General features: G+C 36.0%; 1 protein-coding gene across 1 annotated transcript in view; it reads left to right on the top strand.

The window, feature by feature from the left end:
* The window catches only part of LOC118198717 (neuroglian-like), a 207,712-nt gene that overhangs the window by 44,928 nt on the left and 143,034 nt on the right, over nucleotides 1-19,750 (top strand). The window contains exons 4-8 of the mRNA XM_085807673.1: nucleotides 2,365-2,518; nucleotides 9,309-9,469; nucleotides 9,550-9,655; nucleotides 17,901-18,088; nucleotides 18,170-18,301. Of these exons, the coding sequence (XP_085663799.1) occupies nucleotides 2,365-2,518; nucleotides 9,309-9,469; nucleotides 9,550-9,655; nucleotides 17,901-18,088; nucleotides 18,170-18,301 (741 nt within the window). The remainder of the gene's footprint in view (nucleotides 1-2,364; nucleotides 2,519-9,308; nucleotides 9,470-9,549; nucleotides 9,656-17,900; nucleotides 18,089-18,169; nucleotides 18,302-19,750) is intronic.

Below are 19,750 nucleotides of genomic sequence, written 5' to 3'. Positions count from 1 at the left end.
TACGCACTTCAGCTTTTGCTCTCTACTGTGCTAAGATGTAATTTCGCTGGCTTGCTTTCTATCTTAACAATATCAAAAATGTAAATCTTCTGTGGAAAGGCACGACTAGAGTGCCAAGTGATTGTGGCCACAAATATCACTTGGAAATAAAAATGGAATTAAAACTGCCTCGACTGCCAAGTTCTTTAAATACTATGCAATCAAAATTCTTCAATATGGATCTAAGCACGCATCGACACTGCTCCGGCTTTTCCATGTGCTTTTATTATTATTATTATATGTATATACAGTTGATGGACAAAAATATGGAAACACCTTGTGAAATGCATGTTTGAAAAGAAAGATTGATTTTAATGAAATATGTAGGTGGCGCTGGCGTTTTTACTACTGACGCCACCTACACAACTTCGTAAATGTGCTAAACAGTTCAGTTGTCGGAGTACTGTTATGTGCGGTTATCATTGCATTATGTCAGAGTTAACAGACTTCGAACGTGGGCAAATTGTTGGAGCACGTATGGTAGGTGCTTCCGTAAGCAAGGTAGCCGAGGTGTTTAGTGTTTCAAGAGGTACTGTATCAAAGATTTATTCCGCATATTTGAAAAGCGGAAAAACATCATCTGCTAAATCACACCGCGGACGAAAGTGTGTCCTGAGTGATCGTGACAGACGATCATTAAGGGCAATTGTGACGAAAAATAAGAAGACCACAGCTGCAAAAGTTACTGCTGAAATGAATGTTGTGTTACCGAACCCTGTGAGTACCAAAACAATTAGAAGGGAGCTTCATAAACAGGGAATTGCTGGCCGTGCTGCAATTGATAAGCCACTCATCAGTGATGCTAATGCCCGTAACAGGAAAAGGTGGTGTTTAAGTCATAAAGCCTGGACTATAGAGCAGTGGAAGCGAGTAATATGGTCCGCCGAGTCTTCTTTCACATTGTTTCCCACTTCTGGCCGAGTTTACGTCTGGAGAACGCCATCTCAAGCCTGTAAAACAGACTGCTTGTTGCCAAGAGTGAAACAGGGCGGTGGTTCTGTTATGGCTTGGGCAGCTATATCGTGGTTCTCTGCTAGCCCCATGATAACTGTGTCAGGGCACATGACTGCCAAGACTTATGTGAACATTTTGGCCAATCAAGTTCATGCCATGGTACAAACTTTGTTTCCCGATGGTGATGGTGTCTTCCAAGACGACAAATCCCCTGTTCACACAGCTCACATTGTCCAGGACTGGACGAGGATGAGTTGTCCCATCTCCCCTGGCCACCACAGTCACCAGACCTGAATATTATCGAACCTTTGTCTACATTGGAACGAAAAGTGCGTTCTCGTTATCCACCGCCAACATCGTTATCTGAACTTGCCACCATTTTGCAGGAAGAATGGTATAATATTCCCTTGGCAAACATACAGGAACTGTATTTATCCATTCCGAGAAGACTGCAAGCTGTTTTGGATGCCAATGGGTTTCCTACACCATATTAAGCAAAGAAACATGTTTTTTTAAAGGTGTTTCCATATTTTTGTCCAACCCCTGTATATACGAGGGCTATCCAGAAAGTAGATTACGTTTTGGAATAAAAAAATAAACAAAGTATAGGAAACAAATTTTATTATATACAGATGAAAGCCACACTCAAATACTACTTTTCTACATAGTCACCATACAAATTAAGGCATTTATCGTAGCGATGTACGAGCTTGGAAATTCCTTCGTCGAAAAATTCGGCCGCCTGCGCCTTCAACCACTTGGTTACCTCTTCTTGCCTTCCATCTTGCACAAAACTTGTGGTAACCAAGCTTTTCGCTGATGATTTCGTGCAACAAACTTCGCGAAATTTGTGGAAAACTCAAAGAAAGTTCCGTTATTGTGAAATTTCGATTTTCACGGACTTTAGCATCGACTTTTTCGAGAAGTTCGGCGGTCACTATGCTGGGTCTCCCACTTCGATCTTCGTCGTGAACATTGGTTCGGCCATTTTGAAATCTTATGACCCACTGACGCACTCCACCTTCAGTGATAATGTTGTCCCCATACACTTCACGAAGCTGCCGATAGATTTCTATCGGTTTACAGTTTTTTTGCAGTCAGAAACCTTATTACTGAGCGCACCTCGCAGCTCGCGGGATTTTCAATTAACGCAGACATTTCAAACCGTCACAGTATCTGAACGGAGCACAGCACGAACCTCTCACTAGCACGGCTAGATGCAGACTGAGCTGCGCAACGCTCTGACCCCAAGATGGCCGCGCTAGCCCCGCCCCTAGCGGACACAGACGGAAACGTAATCCACTTCCTGGATGGCCCTCGTATATATATATATATATATAATTTATATATATTTACCTTTTTGAAATATAGAATTAAGCTCGTTTTTGGATGTTGATGCAAAAGAAAAAGTGGTTAGTGAAGGTGATCCATTATCTCTAAACTGTAATCCTCCTACTGGTTATCCAAGGCCAACAATTTTTTGGATGATTCAGTCTTACACAGGATCTTTGAGGACTATTAACAGGTAAAGGTTTTTTTATGGACTCTTTTGCTTTGGTTAATCAATTATGTCCATTTCTCTTAGGAAGCTTTTAAGTATTTTTATATTATGGTAGATGTTATTCTTCTGAATACTCATGATTATGTTTTTAACTGTACATTGGCTTTTGAAAGTTGAGCATGTAACGGTAAAATCAACAAAAATTGAAAAGTGAAGGTTTGATTAATACTAAGTTGTACATGAAAATAGGAAATGTATTTATACATGAAAGAAAACAAGCATTATATATAAAGAAGAAAACAATTTAATAAATTTTTTGTAAATTATATGATGACGTAACATTTGAAACATTAAAAAAATTGATATCTAAAGCTGGAAACTAAAACTTTACATTAATAAGGTACTAAGTTGTACATGAAAATAGGAAATGTATTTGTACATGAAAGAAAACAAGCATTATATATGAAGAAGAAAACAATTTAATAAATTGTTTGTAAATTATATGATGTCATAACATTTGAAACATTAAAAAATTGATATTTAAAGCAGGAAACAAAAACTTACATTAATAAGGTATATGACCACCCTGGGTCTTCTCACTTTACAACAATTGTCCATACTTTCAGTGGAGTGGGCAGCCTTAAAGATGCTAGCAATGGCCATTCCTCCATTAGGGCTATTTCCGATTGTAGAAAGGCTGGATAAGGTAAACATGCAGAGGTAATGCACCTGAGGGTGTCGTAAAATATTCAATGGAATTGAAGTCAAGGAAATAAGTCGGAATCTGGAGTCATCAGGACTTCTGCAGTTTTGGAATTTTCCGAATTATAGAGCATCAATTTAAATCTAATAAGATAACATGTTGAAGTTATAGAATTCTATAAGTCATCTCTGACTTGTATTGAAGGACTTAAATTTTTATTATTCTGACTGCAGTTTATTGAACTTAGTCGTCTGTTGCTAGGAATTTCGAAACTGTTCATTTGTAGAATGACGGTGTGTTACATTGCCAGGTAAATATCATTAATGGTGGCATGGGACTGATGTATATATGAGCATGGATATCGCATTAGTATTTTCAAATTGGTTTTGTTAAAGGCAGTAGTTACTTCTTAATGCTGTAGGAAGCTGCCTTATAAAATATAGGGCTCTTAGTATGTATGAAGAGGTCCTTCAGTGAGCATGATAATGCAATGTTTACTCTGATATCTGATCTGTCATATCATACATGCAGTGTGAAAGGGAAAACATATTTTAGCATGATAGTGTGCTGCCCAATTCAAACATGGGATGAGAAATTGTCATCATAGTTAAGCTTTCCATTGGTCCATATTGTATCTAAATTAAAGCTTTGTTAAATCTGTCAAATAATCTTGAGCAGAGCATTAATTCCATTAAAATAAATTCTTCATCTAAGTTATGTTATAGATAGTGTTGCTATTCCTGCCATAAATCTGTAAGAATCTGAAGAAGTTGTTGCTTCAGCATGTATAGTTGATTGTTCACACAAGACATAGCCGATACAGTATAGGTCATTTGGTGTGTCACATACATTGCGATAACATTCACATATTATTTAAGAATTCGACTGTAAATAAAGAGCAATTTGTTTTCTAACATAGTAGGATTTATTAAAAATGAGGAAAAACGTTTGTGATTGATACCGTCTTTAAAGTGCATTGCTGGATGTGAAGGATTAAATGTCTCTGTTTCCGTACGGAACCGATTTATCAGAAATTATATTAAAGGCAAAAGATTAACCTTCCAGCACGCGCGTCATGTACAAAATTTATGACAAATTCGGTTTTTAATGCACATTTTTCGCATATCATAGCTGAGATGTCAAAGTCATTTCTGTTCCTCCTTTCAACTCTTCCCCACATCATAGTATTTTCCAACAGGATGTCATATGCCTTTTTTTTTCGTACCGGGCTTTTGTGCTATGTGGCAGCTTATTTGTAAAAGTTACGACATGCGGGTGGTCGGGGGTGAAAATTCGGAAAGTATTTTTTTTCTCAAATAGTTTTCAATTTTGTGTTATTAATTGACATGCATTATTTTAATTTGTATAAATTCAACTCTATAGTTTTTATATTAGCTTTCATGGCCAAAAAAAAGTATGTAGAACCAGCTGATTTTGCTCGCATTCTTCAAGAATTATCTGATGAAGAAAAAGAAGACAAGGAAATCTTTGGATGTGAGAACAATAACGATATGAGTGAGAAAAACATAGAGAAATAATATCAGCAGTGAATCTGAACAATAAATTTCGGAGGATGATGATAATGATATAGATAAAATAATGATGATGATATGATCTATGTTAGTAAGGATAAATGTTCCAAGTGATGAAAACAGAAGTATACAAACTGCTCAAAGTCGAATAAGTTGAATATTGTGAAAGTATTACCTGGCCTAAAATACCATACCAAGAATATAGAGGGTGAAATAGGATCGTGTTTGAAAATAATTGATATAAATATGATTGATGAAATTTTGGAATGTACAAATAATATATAAGTTTGCTAAAAGGACTAGCTAGTAAAAGGACTATAAGTTTGCTCTTATTCAAGAGACAGAGACTGAATTTTTACTTCAAGAGTGGAAATGATGGCATACTTTGGATTGTTGTATATAATAGTCAACAACACAGGACGATGATAAATCAACAATACAGGACAGATGAATAATAAAACTAGTTTGGATTTTAAAATATAGTTATTTAAATTTTCTAAAATGAAATAAATCATTGCCCTTCTACCTGACTAATATCGGAATTTAAAAATACAGGATGTGATTCAAAAGTTTAAGACTTACCTCAGAACTAGAAATTTATTGGTACAGCAGACTAAAAATTTTCAAAATATGATACTTCAGCATCATCACAGTGTTGCCAACGTGTCTGCCACTGTTTGTAGCCCTTCTGGGAGGCCTCGGGCGTCATGCTGTCGAGGGCTGTCGGTGAAGCCTGCTGGATGGCATTGATGGAGTCGAATCGCTTCCTTTTCAGGCCTGTCTTGATTCGGGGGAAGAGGAAAAAGTCACTTGGAGCCAAGTAGGGGCTGAAGGGTGGCTGCAGCAGTGTTGTCACTTTGAACTTGACCAAAACTTCGGCACGTTGTCATGGTGAATCCAATCGCCCTTGATCTCTGGGCGGACTCGATCCCTCAAGCAGCAGAGCACTCCAGCATAAAAGTCACTTGTGACACTCTGTCCACGAGCAACAAACTTCTTGTGAATCACTCCTTTACCATAAAAAAAAATCAGCATGTTCTTCACATGCGAGTTGCTCATGCGAGCTTTCTTGGTATTCGGCGAGGAAGCAGTGTGCCATTCTGAGCTTTGACACTTCGACTCGGGATCATACTCGTAGACCCAGGTCTCATCACCAGTAACCACTCTCTCCAGAAGGTTTGGATCAACATTAACCGTTGGTGCATTTCCTGGCAAACAGTCATGCATACCTGCCAACTTTTACGAAAATGCGTTTGTCTTTACAATTTTATGATCGTAATCCATTTTTTACGATTTTTTCCCTTTTTCAAGTGTTTTTAGTGATTTTTGTCGAAATTTTAGAATATTTCGTCAATTGCATCGTGTTTTACCGCCAACTACCGACTACTTCGAATCCAGTAACCTCCCAACTCGCCGCTTAACCAGCCAATCCAATACGCTGAACTTGTTTCTCCCACTGTTTTCTTTGTGGGCGCTAGATTATTTTTTTCGCGTTCACTTCAGCAGCAAGGGAATTACTCAGCGAGCGTGGATTGTCGCATTCTTTTTTTTTTTGTTTGCACGTGCTACGAATTTTCTTAATACGTCGTTGCTAAAATGAGTTAAAAAAAACCGTATTCTCAATATTTTCGGCCTGCCTACAAAGCCGAATTTCCAACAATTAAAGAATCCTTCAAAGGAAATAAATATGTATTTTGCAATGTGTGCGTGTGGGACTTCATAATAAGTCACGGTGGAAGAAGCGACATTGGGAAGCATGTTTAAGTCTAAAAAGCATGAAGTTAATGCTTCGGCTTCGACAACGTCAAAAAAGGTGGATGATTTTTTTTCAAATTCGGCTACAAATTGGAAATCTAACCAGGGAACTCGTAAATTCTTTGAAAGATCATGAGAAAAAAGAATTTTTTCAATGTGTTAGAAAGTACTCAACCTGTGATTACATTGTAAGGAAGTTTCCTTTGCAAAATGAAGTTCTTTTAAATGCTGAAGTGGCAAATTTGAAACAAATTGAAAATTCATCTTTTGAAAAGATTCGTTTTTTTTTTATTGATAAATTTCCATTTTTGTTAACAATTAAAGAAAATGAATGCCATAATGATGCTTTAGATGAACTACAGAGCCAATTTTCTGCTGCACAGTTTGAAGACTTTGCCAGTTCTGGAGAAGATAGACTTGATGTCCTTGTTGGTACCTTAAAAAGAATAAAAAGATCTGATGGAACACCAAAATATGATAGACTAGCAAGAGTTTTATGTGCTGTTCTCGTAATTCCACATAGTAATGCTGAGTACGAGAGAGTCTTCAGTGTTGTGAAGAAAAACAAAACTATGTTTCTTTCTTCAATTTCACCAAAAACTCTAGAAAACATTTTAATTGCTAAATGTTGTGAGGAAACTAACTGTTATGACAGGAAATTTTCCAAAGAATTTTTGGCTAAAGCCAAAAAATGCACTCTAAATTCATTGCAATAATTTTTTTGTGTAACATTAAGTTCTTGTATTATGTTTCCTAATAAATTTTTTAGTTACTACTTAATTGAGATTTACTAATGTAAGTACAATTTTCTTTTTTCTATTTGTATAAATTGTTATTTTTTTAATATCAAAGCATGATATTAATTCTTTGTGTTCTTCTGAATTTGGGGGAGAAATCTTCTGAATTTTTATCTTTAGAATTTGGCAGGTATGAGTCATGAGCCGTTTCTTCTGATCCACCGACAAAACTTTTGGCACACACATTTCGCATCATCAAATTCTCTGTCACAATCCTCCACACCGTACTCTGAGTCGCAGTTCATTGGCAATTAATCTAGTACTAAGACGATGGTCATTGTTTAAAAGTTCCCGCACGCTATCCACATTTTGATCCGTTCGGCTTAATGATGGCATCCCAAAGCGGTCGTCATTTTCAACATTCCCGCAGCCATTTTTTAAACGTTTGTGCCACATGAAAACCATTGCACAGGACATGGCTTTTTTTAAAGGCCTCTTGAATCATACCAAGAGTCTCCATGGTGGTTTTGTTCAGTCACACACAAAACTTAATCGCATAACGTTGCTCCAAGTGCTGCTCCATTTTCGCCTCTCCCACTTTTCGACCGATGTCAGTAACACGCACTCATGCTGCAAGCGGTGCGCACTCTCCAGGATTCCGGAGGCAACTGCCGCAGCGTCAGTTCATTCCCTGAGACGCCCCCACTACTTCCTCCACCTGGCGGAACTGATCCGCGCACGCTTCCCTACTCAGAAATGAACCGGTCTTGAAACTTCTGACTCGCACCCTGTAATTTACTTTCATTTGAATGTGACATCATTTGTATTTTGCAATAAAGTTAATATTTAATTTATTAACAAATTTATTAATATTCACTCATTTCAGTAGTTTTTTTGTGCCAAAAACGGTAAAATAACAGATGTCGTATTTTTATTGCGAAGCATGTGTGCTGGAAGGTTAAGGTATGTATGTGGTACGCAAATGTAAAATATTCCAGCAAGTAAGGATACTGTAAAGTAGCATTAAGTTTACATAATGAAGAAGATAGGTAAATTACATTATCTGACGTATTTATTAAGTGTTTCCAAGTTATAACAATACATAAAGCATGTGCCCACTTATTTATTTTTTAATGAAAATAGAATTTTCAAAATAAAAATAGCTCTTGGAATTTAATCCTTCTTCCCCTTTCTGCTTTGTTCGTAATCCTGGTTTAGTTCATTTAATTATGGCAAAGCACTCAAGAGCTATCTGCCTAAGGGGATGGATGCCTTTATGAAGAACTTTCTGAGGGAAACAGGCTCGTATCTGCTTTACACATGGGGAAAACCACGATAATGCTCATCCAGCCAACCCATTTGCCAGGATTCAAACTCTGGACTGAACTATTAGTGTTTAGCAACTTACAGCTTAGCCGCTGGATTCATAATCCTGTATATGTAGACTTCAGTTAATGATTTTTTATGTAGTAATTATGTATATCTGAATATTTAAAGTAGATTCAATTATTTGGATATCATATGGCCATCTGTGTTGTTTTGCAAAAAGTGTGGAAAGTATTGAGATATATTTTCAGTATCAAAGATTTTTTCTTGGCTGTTTGTCCAAATTCCTTTCATAAATAAGCATGCACTTTGCAAATCTAAAGTGGAATGAACAGTAGTGAGTAGGATTAAAGAATGATTATGGTTAAAGATTAAGATATAATTAAAGAATTTTTCAGTGTTTTTTGTTTTAGGAAAAGTAGAGGTTTATTTGTTCAGGGGGAAAAATATGTTTACTGTATTTACGATATTAATAATTTATTAGGTAATTTTGTATTATTATTTATTATTATTATTTTTAAGAATTGTAGTTCTAATTCTGCTTAGCTTTCCATTTTGTAAGAAAAATACGAGTCCATACTTCATGAACATAGGACATCTTATTAGCTTTTTGGTTGTGTGTAGTAATATAAGCTGTTTTAATATCATGACTTATTACTTGATCCATCAATTAATGTATTTTCTGTGCATGCGTTGTGTTTTTAATTTTAAATTGTTTTTCTGTAATTTATTTATGTAAATGTGATGTGAATTTGTTTTAGCTCACGTATAACTGTTGACCCTGAAGGCGATCTTCATTTCTCTAATGTTACAGTTGAAGATGATCTTGATGAAGCTCTATATGCATGCAGTGCAACTTCAAAATCTAGAAATGAATATAAATTTGGCAACAAAATTATATTAAAAGTAGATCCTTCTGGAGGTAATTGTAAAATGGTATTTTATTCTTTTAGTATTCCTTTTTATGGGTTTTTTTCATTAACCTGCTATTTTTAAAATTAGGATCTGGTCAAGCAAGTCATCGTCCTGTGAAGCAGTATACATCACCTCCAAATATTGTTGCTTTAAGAGGGAAACAGCTCGAATTGAGTTGTATATTTGGTGGAACGTAAGTATCAAATCAGTTATAAAAGGAGAAATAATTACTTTCATATACACTGTGCACATGAAAGTTCACAACTGTTAATCATATATATATATATACATGAGGCACATCCAAAAAGTAAGTTTCTCCCTTTAAAGTAAATGTAATTAGCCATGATTGCGCATGCATAACAGATCTATGATGTATCAATCATATGCCAGCTGGACAGGTCCCGCCTCGTGCCAGTAACGTAGCAGCAGTGGTCCGAAATGGAAGCTCTTATTCCTTCTCCCGCCGCCTGCGAGGTTTGGTCGGTGATAAAGTTCTTGAATGCACAAAGCATTGCACCAATTTAAATTCATCATCAGGTCTATGGGCCAAACATCATGAGTGCAGATGGTGCGTCGCTGGTGTAGGCAGTATTCAGAAGGTAGTCAAAAGTGTCCATGATGAAGAGTGCAGCGGGCGACCGTCCCTCATCAATGATGATCTTGTTGGGCTTGTGTAGCAGCACATGATGGAGAACCGTCACTTCACGATTACAGAGCTGAGCAGCCATTTTCCGCAGCTGTTGCGATCCTTGTTGCATGAGATTGTCACTAAGCATCTGCTGTTCAAAAAATTCTGTGCCAGGTGGGTGCCAAAAAATCTGACACCCAAACACAAAATTGGAACACTTAGGAGCAGCACTGACATTTCTGCAATGGTATCACAATGATGGCGACGAGCTCCTCGACAGGATCATCATGGGCAATGAGATTTGGATTTCTCACTTCAGCGTGGAAACCAAGCAGCAGTCAATGCGTTGGCGGCACAGTGGGTCTCCGGTCGGGACAAAATTGAAACAGAAGCTGTCGGTACAGAAAGGGATATGCATGGTGTTCTGGGACAGGAAGGGCATTCTGTTCATTGAGTTCCTTCCACGTGGTGAAACTGTAAACACTAACCGTTACTGTGAATCACTGTGGAAATTGCGACATGCCATTCAAAACAAAAGGTGTGGAATGCTTATTGCGGGTGTTGTGCTCCTCCATGGCAATGCTTGTCCACATACGGCTTGACACACAGCACCTGTTTTGTTGGAATTTGGCTGGGAGTTGTTTGATCATCCACCCTACAGTCCTAATCTTGCTCCCAGCGATTTTCATATTTTCTTGTACCTTAAGGAATTCCTGTCCTCTGGTGAGCATTTTGGCAACAACGAAGAGTTGGTTTCATTCACAGAGTTCTACGACAGAGGGATACAAAAGTTGATCCCACTATATGACATGTGTCTCAATTCTGGTGGTGTCTATGTTGAAAAATAGCTAAAACATTGCTGTACTTGTTGCGAATAAATATGTGCCTGAAAGTGTGAGTTCTTTTTTTTTAAAAAATAGGGATACAGTAGACTCCCGATTATCCGCACCTGCCGCACAAAGTTTTTTTTTTTTTTTTTACAAGCGTAAAGGAAAGAAAATAAAAATGTTCACAAAACTGAGCAAAACGTTAAATTTGCTAACATCGTGCTTATTTATGGCAAAAATATCCCAGGCCTTCTCGGAGCCTTCCCCTCGGCCCCTATGATGAGTGATTTCTCACTCATCCTTGCAGTGTCCGCTCCACCGCCCTTTCTCGTCTTAATCTTACTTACGCGTCCACTTTCTCCCACTAGCCATTGTTAGTTTAAGCCTGATTTAGTTTGCAAACTGGTTGGAGTTAATTTCTTATCTTTTATTGTGTTCAGTGCTTGTGCTTTTAGGTTTTGTGTTTTTCGTTACCGATTTAAAATGTTAGGGAAACAAAAGGTTGTGTTGACGATTGCGCAAAAACTAGAATTAATTTCCAAAGTAGCAAACAGAGCTACAAGGCAGCAGAGGGAACTGGATTACGGAATCGCGGAAGCAACAGTGCATGACATTCTAAAGCAAAAAGACAAACTGGTAAACTTTGCATCAATGTAGGACAGTGCTTCCGCAATGAGAACACGAAGAACTATGAAGGGCTCTACCTTTGATGAGCTAGACACGACATTGACAGAGTGGTTAGCTCAAGTTTGAAAAGAGGGTACTCCTGTAAATGGTCCTATCATTGCAGTGAAGGCAAAAACCTTTTTTGAGTTGTTAGGCCTGAAAGGAAATTTTGATGTGTCTTCTAGCTGATTGACTCGTTTTAAGCAGCGACATGGAATTTGAGAAATTGGACTTAATGGGGAGAAACTTAGTGGTGACCAACAATTTGCCGACGATTTCCGCCATGAATTTGAAGAATTTGTTTTAAAAGAAGAGCTATCTTTTGAACAAATTTACAATGCCGACAAATTGGGACTTTTGTGGAAATGTCTTCCCACTCGCGCTTTAGCATTTGAAAATGAAAGTAAAGTGGTGGGTCATAAAAGCAGCAAGAAAAGGATCGCTATCATCTCTTGCAGTAACGCTACCGGTGGACATAAACTTAGACTTGTTGTCATTGGAAAGTAAAAAAAACAGAGTCTTTCAAAGGCACAAGGATAGAAAATTTGCCATTTGATTACTTTAACCAAAAAAAAAGGTGGATGAACCAAAACATTTTTCAAGAACGGTTCGAATACATCTTTGTTCTTTAAATGCGTAAACATCTAAAAACCTGCCTGAAAAAGCTGTGCTATTGATCGACAACACACATTCTCACTCAGCAGCAAGCATGCTAAAGTCTTTTGATGGACAAATTTTTGCAAAGTTTCTCGCCCCAAACGTTACTGCACTAATCTAACCCATGGACCAAGGAGTCATTGCAACAATGAAGAGAACATACGGAAACAAGCTGCTAATGACTAACAAAGGTTATGATCTGAAAGAGTTTTGGAAACACTGCACAATCTTGGACAGCATCTACAATATTGCATCTGCATGGGACTCGATGAAACCGTCAACCCTCATAAAATCATTGAGAAAACTCATGCCTAATGTTGAAGCAAACAACAACCTAACCCCTTTGAGCTGTGAAGAAGAGAATGAAGATGTAGACATGCCCACGGCAACTCTTGCCGATATGGTGAAAAGAGTTCCGGGTGGTGAGAACGTCGATGCTGAAAACATTAACGAGTGGTTGGAGTGTGATGTCAACGAACCTGGCTTCGAATGCTTGCATTCAGCTTTTCAATTTTAATCTATCAGTATTTCTTCTAGTTGTAATTTTGTTAGTTTCTCGGCCAAGAATGAAGGACAGCGAAGTGAAGAAGAGCCCACTGTGCAGATGTAGAAGATTCACGAAGCGGCTTTGCAACAAGTCGCTGGATTGCTGAGCTATTTGGAAGAACAAGATGGCGTGGAGTTGGCCGAGAAACTTATGCTACAAAAAATGCAATCTCGGATCAAGAGAAAATGCTTCCAAAGCAAGAAGCAAACACAAATGACTGATTTCTTCAAAAAGGTGTAGTTTTACTGTTATGCTTTTGTAATTACATAATACTTTACAGTATTAGAACAGTAAATATGTATTAATACATTATGAGCGGGGCAGGTATTTGTACCCGTTGCGAAGATTGCCACTTATAAGCGAGGCAGGTATTTGTACCCGTTGCGAGGATTGCCACTTAAAAGTGGGACAGGTATTAGTACCCGTTGCGAGGATTGCCACTTATAAGCGGGACAGGTATTAGTACCCGTTGCGAGAATTGCCACTTATAAGCGGAACAGGTGTTAGTACCCGTTTAAAATAAGTAATTTTAAGTGACACAAGGGGAAAATAATGTTTTATCAAATATATGACTGGGCTCACCAGCGGCCGAGCGGTAAAGTCGCTGAACACTGGTAGTTCGGTCTGAGGTTCGAATCCTGCGAACGGGCTGGCTGCATGGGCGTTTTCGTGGTTTTTCCCATGTGTAACGTGTATACGAGCTAGTTTCCCGTAGAAAGTCCTCCACGAAGGCATCCCTCCCCTTAGGCAGATAGATAGCCCTAGTGTGCTTTGCCATAATTAAATACACACACAAATATATGACTACGTCTCAAAGAACGTAAAGTGAGATTGAAAAAATTCCGTCTATCTATATTTTAACCAATAATATTCTTCGCAGCCGTGTGTTTCCACAAATTCGTTTTTGCGATGTATGTTTATAGTCTATTAGTGGAGCAGCTTGTAAAAAGAGATACATGTAACATCGATATTGTGTAGGCAGTTGATACCACTTTCAATTCAAAGACAATGGATTCTAATAGTGATAGTGATGTATATGCAGATGACTTGTCGCAGATTTCAAGTGACGCGGAATTTCCTGATTTAGACAGTGAAAGTGACGAGGAATTATTTCGACCTAGAAGAAATCGAGTTTTGCCAATACCATCATCTAGCGACTCCAAAGACAGTGATGACGAAATCAACAACATATGTCAAAGTCAGCAACAACAATGGTCAACAACTGATAATGTACCAATTATTGAACAATTCCTCAGACAAAGTGGAGTTTTTGTAATGCCAGATAATTCAGAAAGTGTAATAGATGTGGTTAAGCTATTTATTGGAGATGACTTATTTGAATATATGGCAATGGAAACCAATCGGTATCGCGAACAAAACCCAGATGCATTTCGAGACAGAGCAAAATCTGTGAAGTGGAAGGATGTGAATATGGTAGATTTAAAAAAAATGCTCGGACTACTTCTCCTAATGGGACGAGTTCGTAAATATACAAGAGACGAATATTGGTCTACAGATAAAACTATCCAAACTCCAATTTTCGCGGAAGTAATGAGCAGGGATAGATTTAGACAGATATAGTATGCGTGGCATTTCTCTAATAATGATGATGACAGATTGCCTGAAAAAAATCCGACCGATTATATCTTACTTCTTACCTAAATTTCAAGATGTTTATAAACCAGAGAGAGAGTTATCACTGGATGAGAGCATCATGCTATGGAGGGGCCGTTTGTCATTTAAAGTTTATAATGCATCAAAAATTATAAAGTATGGTTTAGTTATAAGAATGGTGTGAAGCTAAAACGGGATACATTTGTAATTTTCGCATGTACTGTGGTGAAGGAAGTCGTTTGCAAGAAACGATTTTAAATCTGCTTGAACCCTATTCCAACTTATGGCATCACATATACATGGACAATTATTACAATAGTGTTGCCGCTTGTGAATTGCTTTTACAGAATAGTTTTTGGACTTGCGGCACTATTCGGGTAAACAGAGGCCTTCCCAGTTGTTTGAAAAATCCTAAACTAGCAAGGGGGTGATCTATATTTTGTCGCCGCCAGAATATTTTATTACAATGTTGGCAATCAAAAAGAACAGTCCGAATAATTTCAACTATACATTCAGCTGACATTGCGGAAAGCCATAATATTGACTGGGCAACAAAACAAAGAATTTGGAAGCCAATATGCGTAACTGATTATGATAAGTACATGAAAGGTGTTGATCGCGCTGACCAATACTTATCGTATTACTCGTTTGTGCATCCTACAAAAAATGGACGAAACAAGCTGTAATGTTTTTTATCAATTGTGTGTTATTTAATGCGTTTAGTTTTTAAAGCATTCAATCCACATTAGAAAAAAAGTATAAGATGTTTTTATGTGATGTTGCAAAGGAATGGATTAGCGAAGCTCTTCCTAGCAATACAGATGATCCTGTACAAGGTACATCCGCTACGTCCAGCAGAAGTGATCCTCCAGGGATCCCAAACGGCATAAATTGGTTAAAATTACCACTGGTGGAACAAAATTGAAACGTCAAACACAGTGTCGCGTATGTGCCGCACATAAAAAAAAAAAGTTTAACTTGTTATATGTGTGAATTTTGTAAAGTTTCGCTGCATCGGGGAGATTGTTTCTTCAAATTTCACACTCAAGAAAAATATTAGGAACTAGCCTTGACTACACCAAACTTTATAAACTAGTATATTGTCCTGTATATATCCTATAAAATAAACCGCTAACGGCGATATAGTATATATATATATATTGTATATATATTTGTAACTATTTAAGGATTTAAATAAACTGTATATTTGCTTGCATACTTTTTTTACATATGGGAGAAAGTGCAGAATCGCCCACTGCTTGGCGCGTTTTTAAGAATTGCACGTACTCGGTATCCATGTACACATCGACCTATTTTCACTTAAAACAGTCAGAGAATTGCACAAACTAGGCATTGCACACTTTCTTGACTTTATCCATGTACACATCGACCAATTTTCACTTAAAAAGACATAGAAAATTGACAAAAATCCAGTTCTTCTTACTCTTGTAAAAAGCGTCAAACAAATGCCAAACAAATAAGTGGGCGATTCTGCACTTTAGCCTATGTATATATTATCAGGCTATTTTATTTTGCTCCCCTTGAATTAGGAACAACGGCCTATAATTCTAATGGCTATAATATAATTTTGTTCATAAGAAATTCGACAGTAATATTGTATTTTTATAAAACAAGCGAGTCCTGCATAATCTCAGGAATTCTGAAATATACTTATCAAATATAAAAATATAAATTAATGTATATAAAATATAGTTCCAGATAAGACCCATTACCAAATTTTGCAAAAATCTAACCATTACTTTTACGTCTATCAAGTTTATTTTCACACGCATATATTTTGCTTAGCTGAGAAATTAGCCCCCTACGCAGCACTGTCCGATATCATGAGCTTCGGACCGCTCATAATGTGTTAATTTTTCTGTGTATCCTTGACGCCTCTCGTAAGTATACAAAGCACTTTTCTGTTTTCATTAACAAAATGCATTTTAGGTTAGTTTTGAGTGATATACTAAAATATTAAGCATTAGTTAAAAATTTTCTGCTTTTTTTTTTTTTTTTTTTTTTTTTTTTTTTATTGTATATAAAACGATTTTTCAAAGTGGAAATGACTGTTTTTTCTTTTGCTTTACCCGTTTTTAGCTTTTTTTCGGATTAACCGCGATTTTTGTTATCTGCGGCGGCCGCGCCACCCAATTCCGCGGATAATCAGGACTGTACTGTACTTACTTTCTGGATGCCCTACATATATACACACAGTACAAAATCTATGTTCCAGACTCATCAGGACTTTGGTGATTCCATATAGTAAATCATCAGTTACATCTAGTCTGACAGCATGTAGAAATTGTAAAATTAGTAATATGAATTAGTGGTTTATGAAATAACAAAGCATTTATGACCTCAAAGGAATTAAAATTTTCAAAAAAAGAAGCTCAATATTTGTTTTTTATATTAAGCATTTCTTTCAGTGTGAATTTTTTAAATTTACATCACTGTTGTGTGAATACTTTCTCTTTAATTCTATAGATGACATAATTTCTTGTTCTAAGTTCCATTGTTCAAGGTCCTGTAATTGCCACATTGAGAATTTCCACAAAATTGTCAGTCGAAATTTTTCATTCTTGAACAACATCTCTCTGACTTTCTCCTCTTTTTCACTATTGGTAGCGATATTTTCTGTATTTAAAACATACTACAGATTTTGCCATTTATTAGTTGTTTGACATTTGAAGCATTGTCATCGCAATGAAAATCTCCGTGAATGCAACGAAACAAATTATAATAAAAATATTGATTACTGTATTTTTTTAGGAAAGGAGATCTTGCTGCAGAATCATAGAATTCATGTTCTACGAGCACTAGCAGACTTCAGTGATTGGCACTTAGTCAGTTCATAATATTATTTTCATAACTAAAATATAAAAAATATTTCTAGTTAAATAAATTTTTTGTACGATTCTAAAGGAATGAAATTTCACAAGAATAGCAATTATATATTTTTAGAATTTGGAAACTGGTAAATAACTAGCACAAAATTTTTGTTGCCATATCAATTATAATAAAATTATAAATTAAAGAATATTAATCACACAACAATATCATTGAATGGCATTTAAGGGGAAGAGAATCAATTTCGAATTATTTTAATTTATTTGTTAATCAATGCTCTAGGCAAGTTAAAAGTGGTGTCAGATACCCTAGATTTTGAAATTAAATATCTTGATGAATTTTTGGCTTATAAGAGTCGAACTTTTTTTATTTTTATTTTCATAATGAGTGTAAAAAACTTCCCTAAATGTATAGGGATAACGCAAAAAGCTAGATTTTTGTAATTTTTATAAAATTCACAATTTTAATTTTAAAATGCCCAAATATTAATATTTGCATCATTTAAACGTTTTAGTAAATTGGAAGTATATGTATGTGACCAGCTTTTTTAAAACTAAAAGCCTGTGAGGGATTTTTTTATATATGTATCAGAAGCCTTTTTTTTTCATTTTTAATATTTGAAAAAATAATTGTAAAATTTGAATTGCAGGCCTTTGCCAGAAATCAAGTGGAGCAAAAGAGGAAGTGAAATGTATTCAAGTAGATACACATATACCAACTATGGCAAAACTTTGCGGATAAGAAGTGTTGAGTTTGATGATGCTGGGACTTATGAATGTACAGCAAGTAATGGTGTTGGTACCCCAATTACACATGCTATGACTGTGACAGTTCATGGTATGGGGTATATTTTAATAATTTATTACTATTTTTTATCTCATGTTCCATATCATTTACTTTTCTCCCTCTCTCTTATAGCCATACCCTATTGGATTACATCTCCTAATAATACAAATGCTGCTGAAGGGGAATCTGTTCGATTTGTATGTGAGGCTCATGCTTACCCAGAACCTAAACTTCAGTGGCTTGTGAATGGGGAACCTTTGGAGAGTATGTTTTTTTATTAGAAATATTGTCATTCATGTAAAGAATTAAAAACAGTTTTAAGAAATAATAGGAATTTATAAATCTTAAGATGGTTTATTAAAATACACTTCAGTTTTTATTTTCTCTCATTGGAGTTGCTGTTACTATTGCATTGGTATGGTTTTTTCTAACTAATTTTTTCCTTTTTATTTAAAATAAAAGCTTTTTCATGATTTGATTGTATCTCATACATATCACTTTCTTGTTTAGTCCTCATTTTGTTGAAGAATTTATTTTGGAATTTAAATTTCTTATTTCATTCAGCATATTCTTCATATCTGATTCCATGGCCTTTTCTTTTGTTTTGATATCTTTTAGTTCTTGAACATTAAGGAGTATTTCTTTCATCTTATTGAAGATATCCTTTTGGATATTGAGATTTCTATCATTTTCTTTGTGCGGCAAATATCCAGTTCCTTAACAGAGTGATGAGTGAATTTGTCTAAACAACAAATGTTTGTTTAGACAAATTTTAGTTGTCATTTTCTGGTTACACTGCTTTATTTCTTCCAGTCCACATTGCTTATCAAGTTGTTTCTCAAATTGTTTCAGTTTATTTTCTTTGATTTGCTTCTGCCAAAGCAAATAACTTGGAAGTATTTCTGATAGTTAATAAGTCAGCTTTTAAATCTTCTTCATTAGCTAGCATTTCTGTATTTACATTACATAATTTAGTGAACTAAACATCTTTTTCTCATAGTTGGCTGAATCTTCCTCCTCTAAAGCCAATGGTCTCAACTCTTTTATGATATTGTCTAAGCTGATTTCTCATCTTAATGATATATTTGGATAACTTTTGAAATTCTTTCCTGTAATGAATTTGATTTATGCCTTTTTCCCAGTTGCTGATCAAGCTATTTCTTGCATTATAAGAATTTCAGAACTATTGTATGCTATCAAGTTCTTGTTGAACAATAAACACATCTGTATTTATTTCATGAAGATAATTTTTATTTCAAGAGTTTCTTTAGTCAGTCTTTCAATCAGTAAACTAAGTTCACTTATTGTGCTGTGATCTTCGCGTATATATTTTAAAAGTACCATGTTATCCTTTTTCATTTGTGCAGAATTTTGAAGGTATTGCAACAAAGCCTTTTTATCTGTCTGTACAGCTAATTTGAATTTTAAAATTTTCTCTGTTTGTTCAGCAGTAACTGCCTTCCTGTTTTTCCCCTTTCGTGCAAAGAACTGATTCCCCTTTCATTGCTCACATTTTTTGTTTGAGATGGCTCCATTCTCTTCCTAGTAATTTCTGAATATGTATTTCCATTTACTGCTCATGATCTTTTAATTTATATAATTTCTGTTTACAACTGTGTGTTTGACATACGTCACTTAAATGCTCTTATGTGTTTTTGTTTTTACAGTAAGACCCCGCTTAACGCTGTTTCGTTTAGCGCTGTTTCGGTTTAG

The sequence above is a fragment of the Stegodyphus dumicola genome, chromosome X1, assembly GCF_044657685.1.
Source record: "Stegodyphus dumicola isolate Sdum_Otavi_A_Nest chromosome X1, ASM4465768v1".
In the NCBI taxonomy this organism is placed as follows: Eukaryota; Metazoa; Arthropoda; class Arachnida; order Araneae; family Eresidae; genus Stegodyphus; species Stegodyphus dumicola.
Note: the sequence above shows the minus strand (reverse complement) of the source record. Positions and strands in the feature narration are given on the sequence as shown.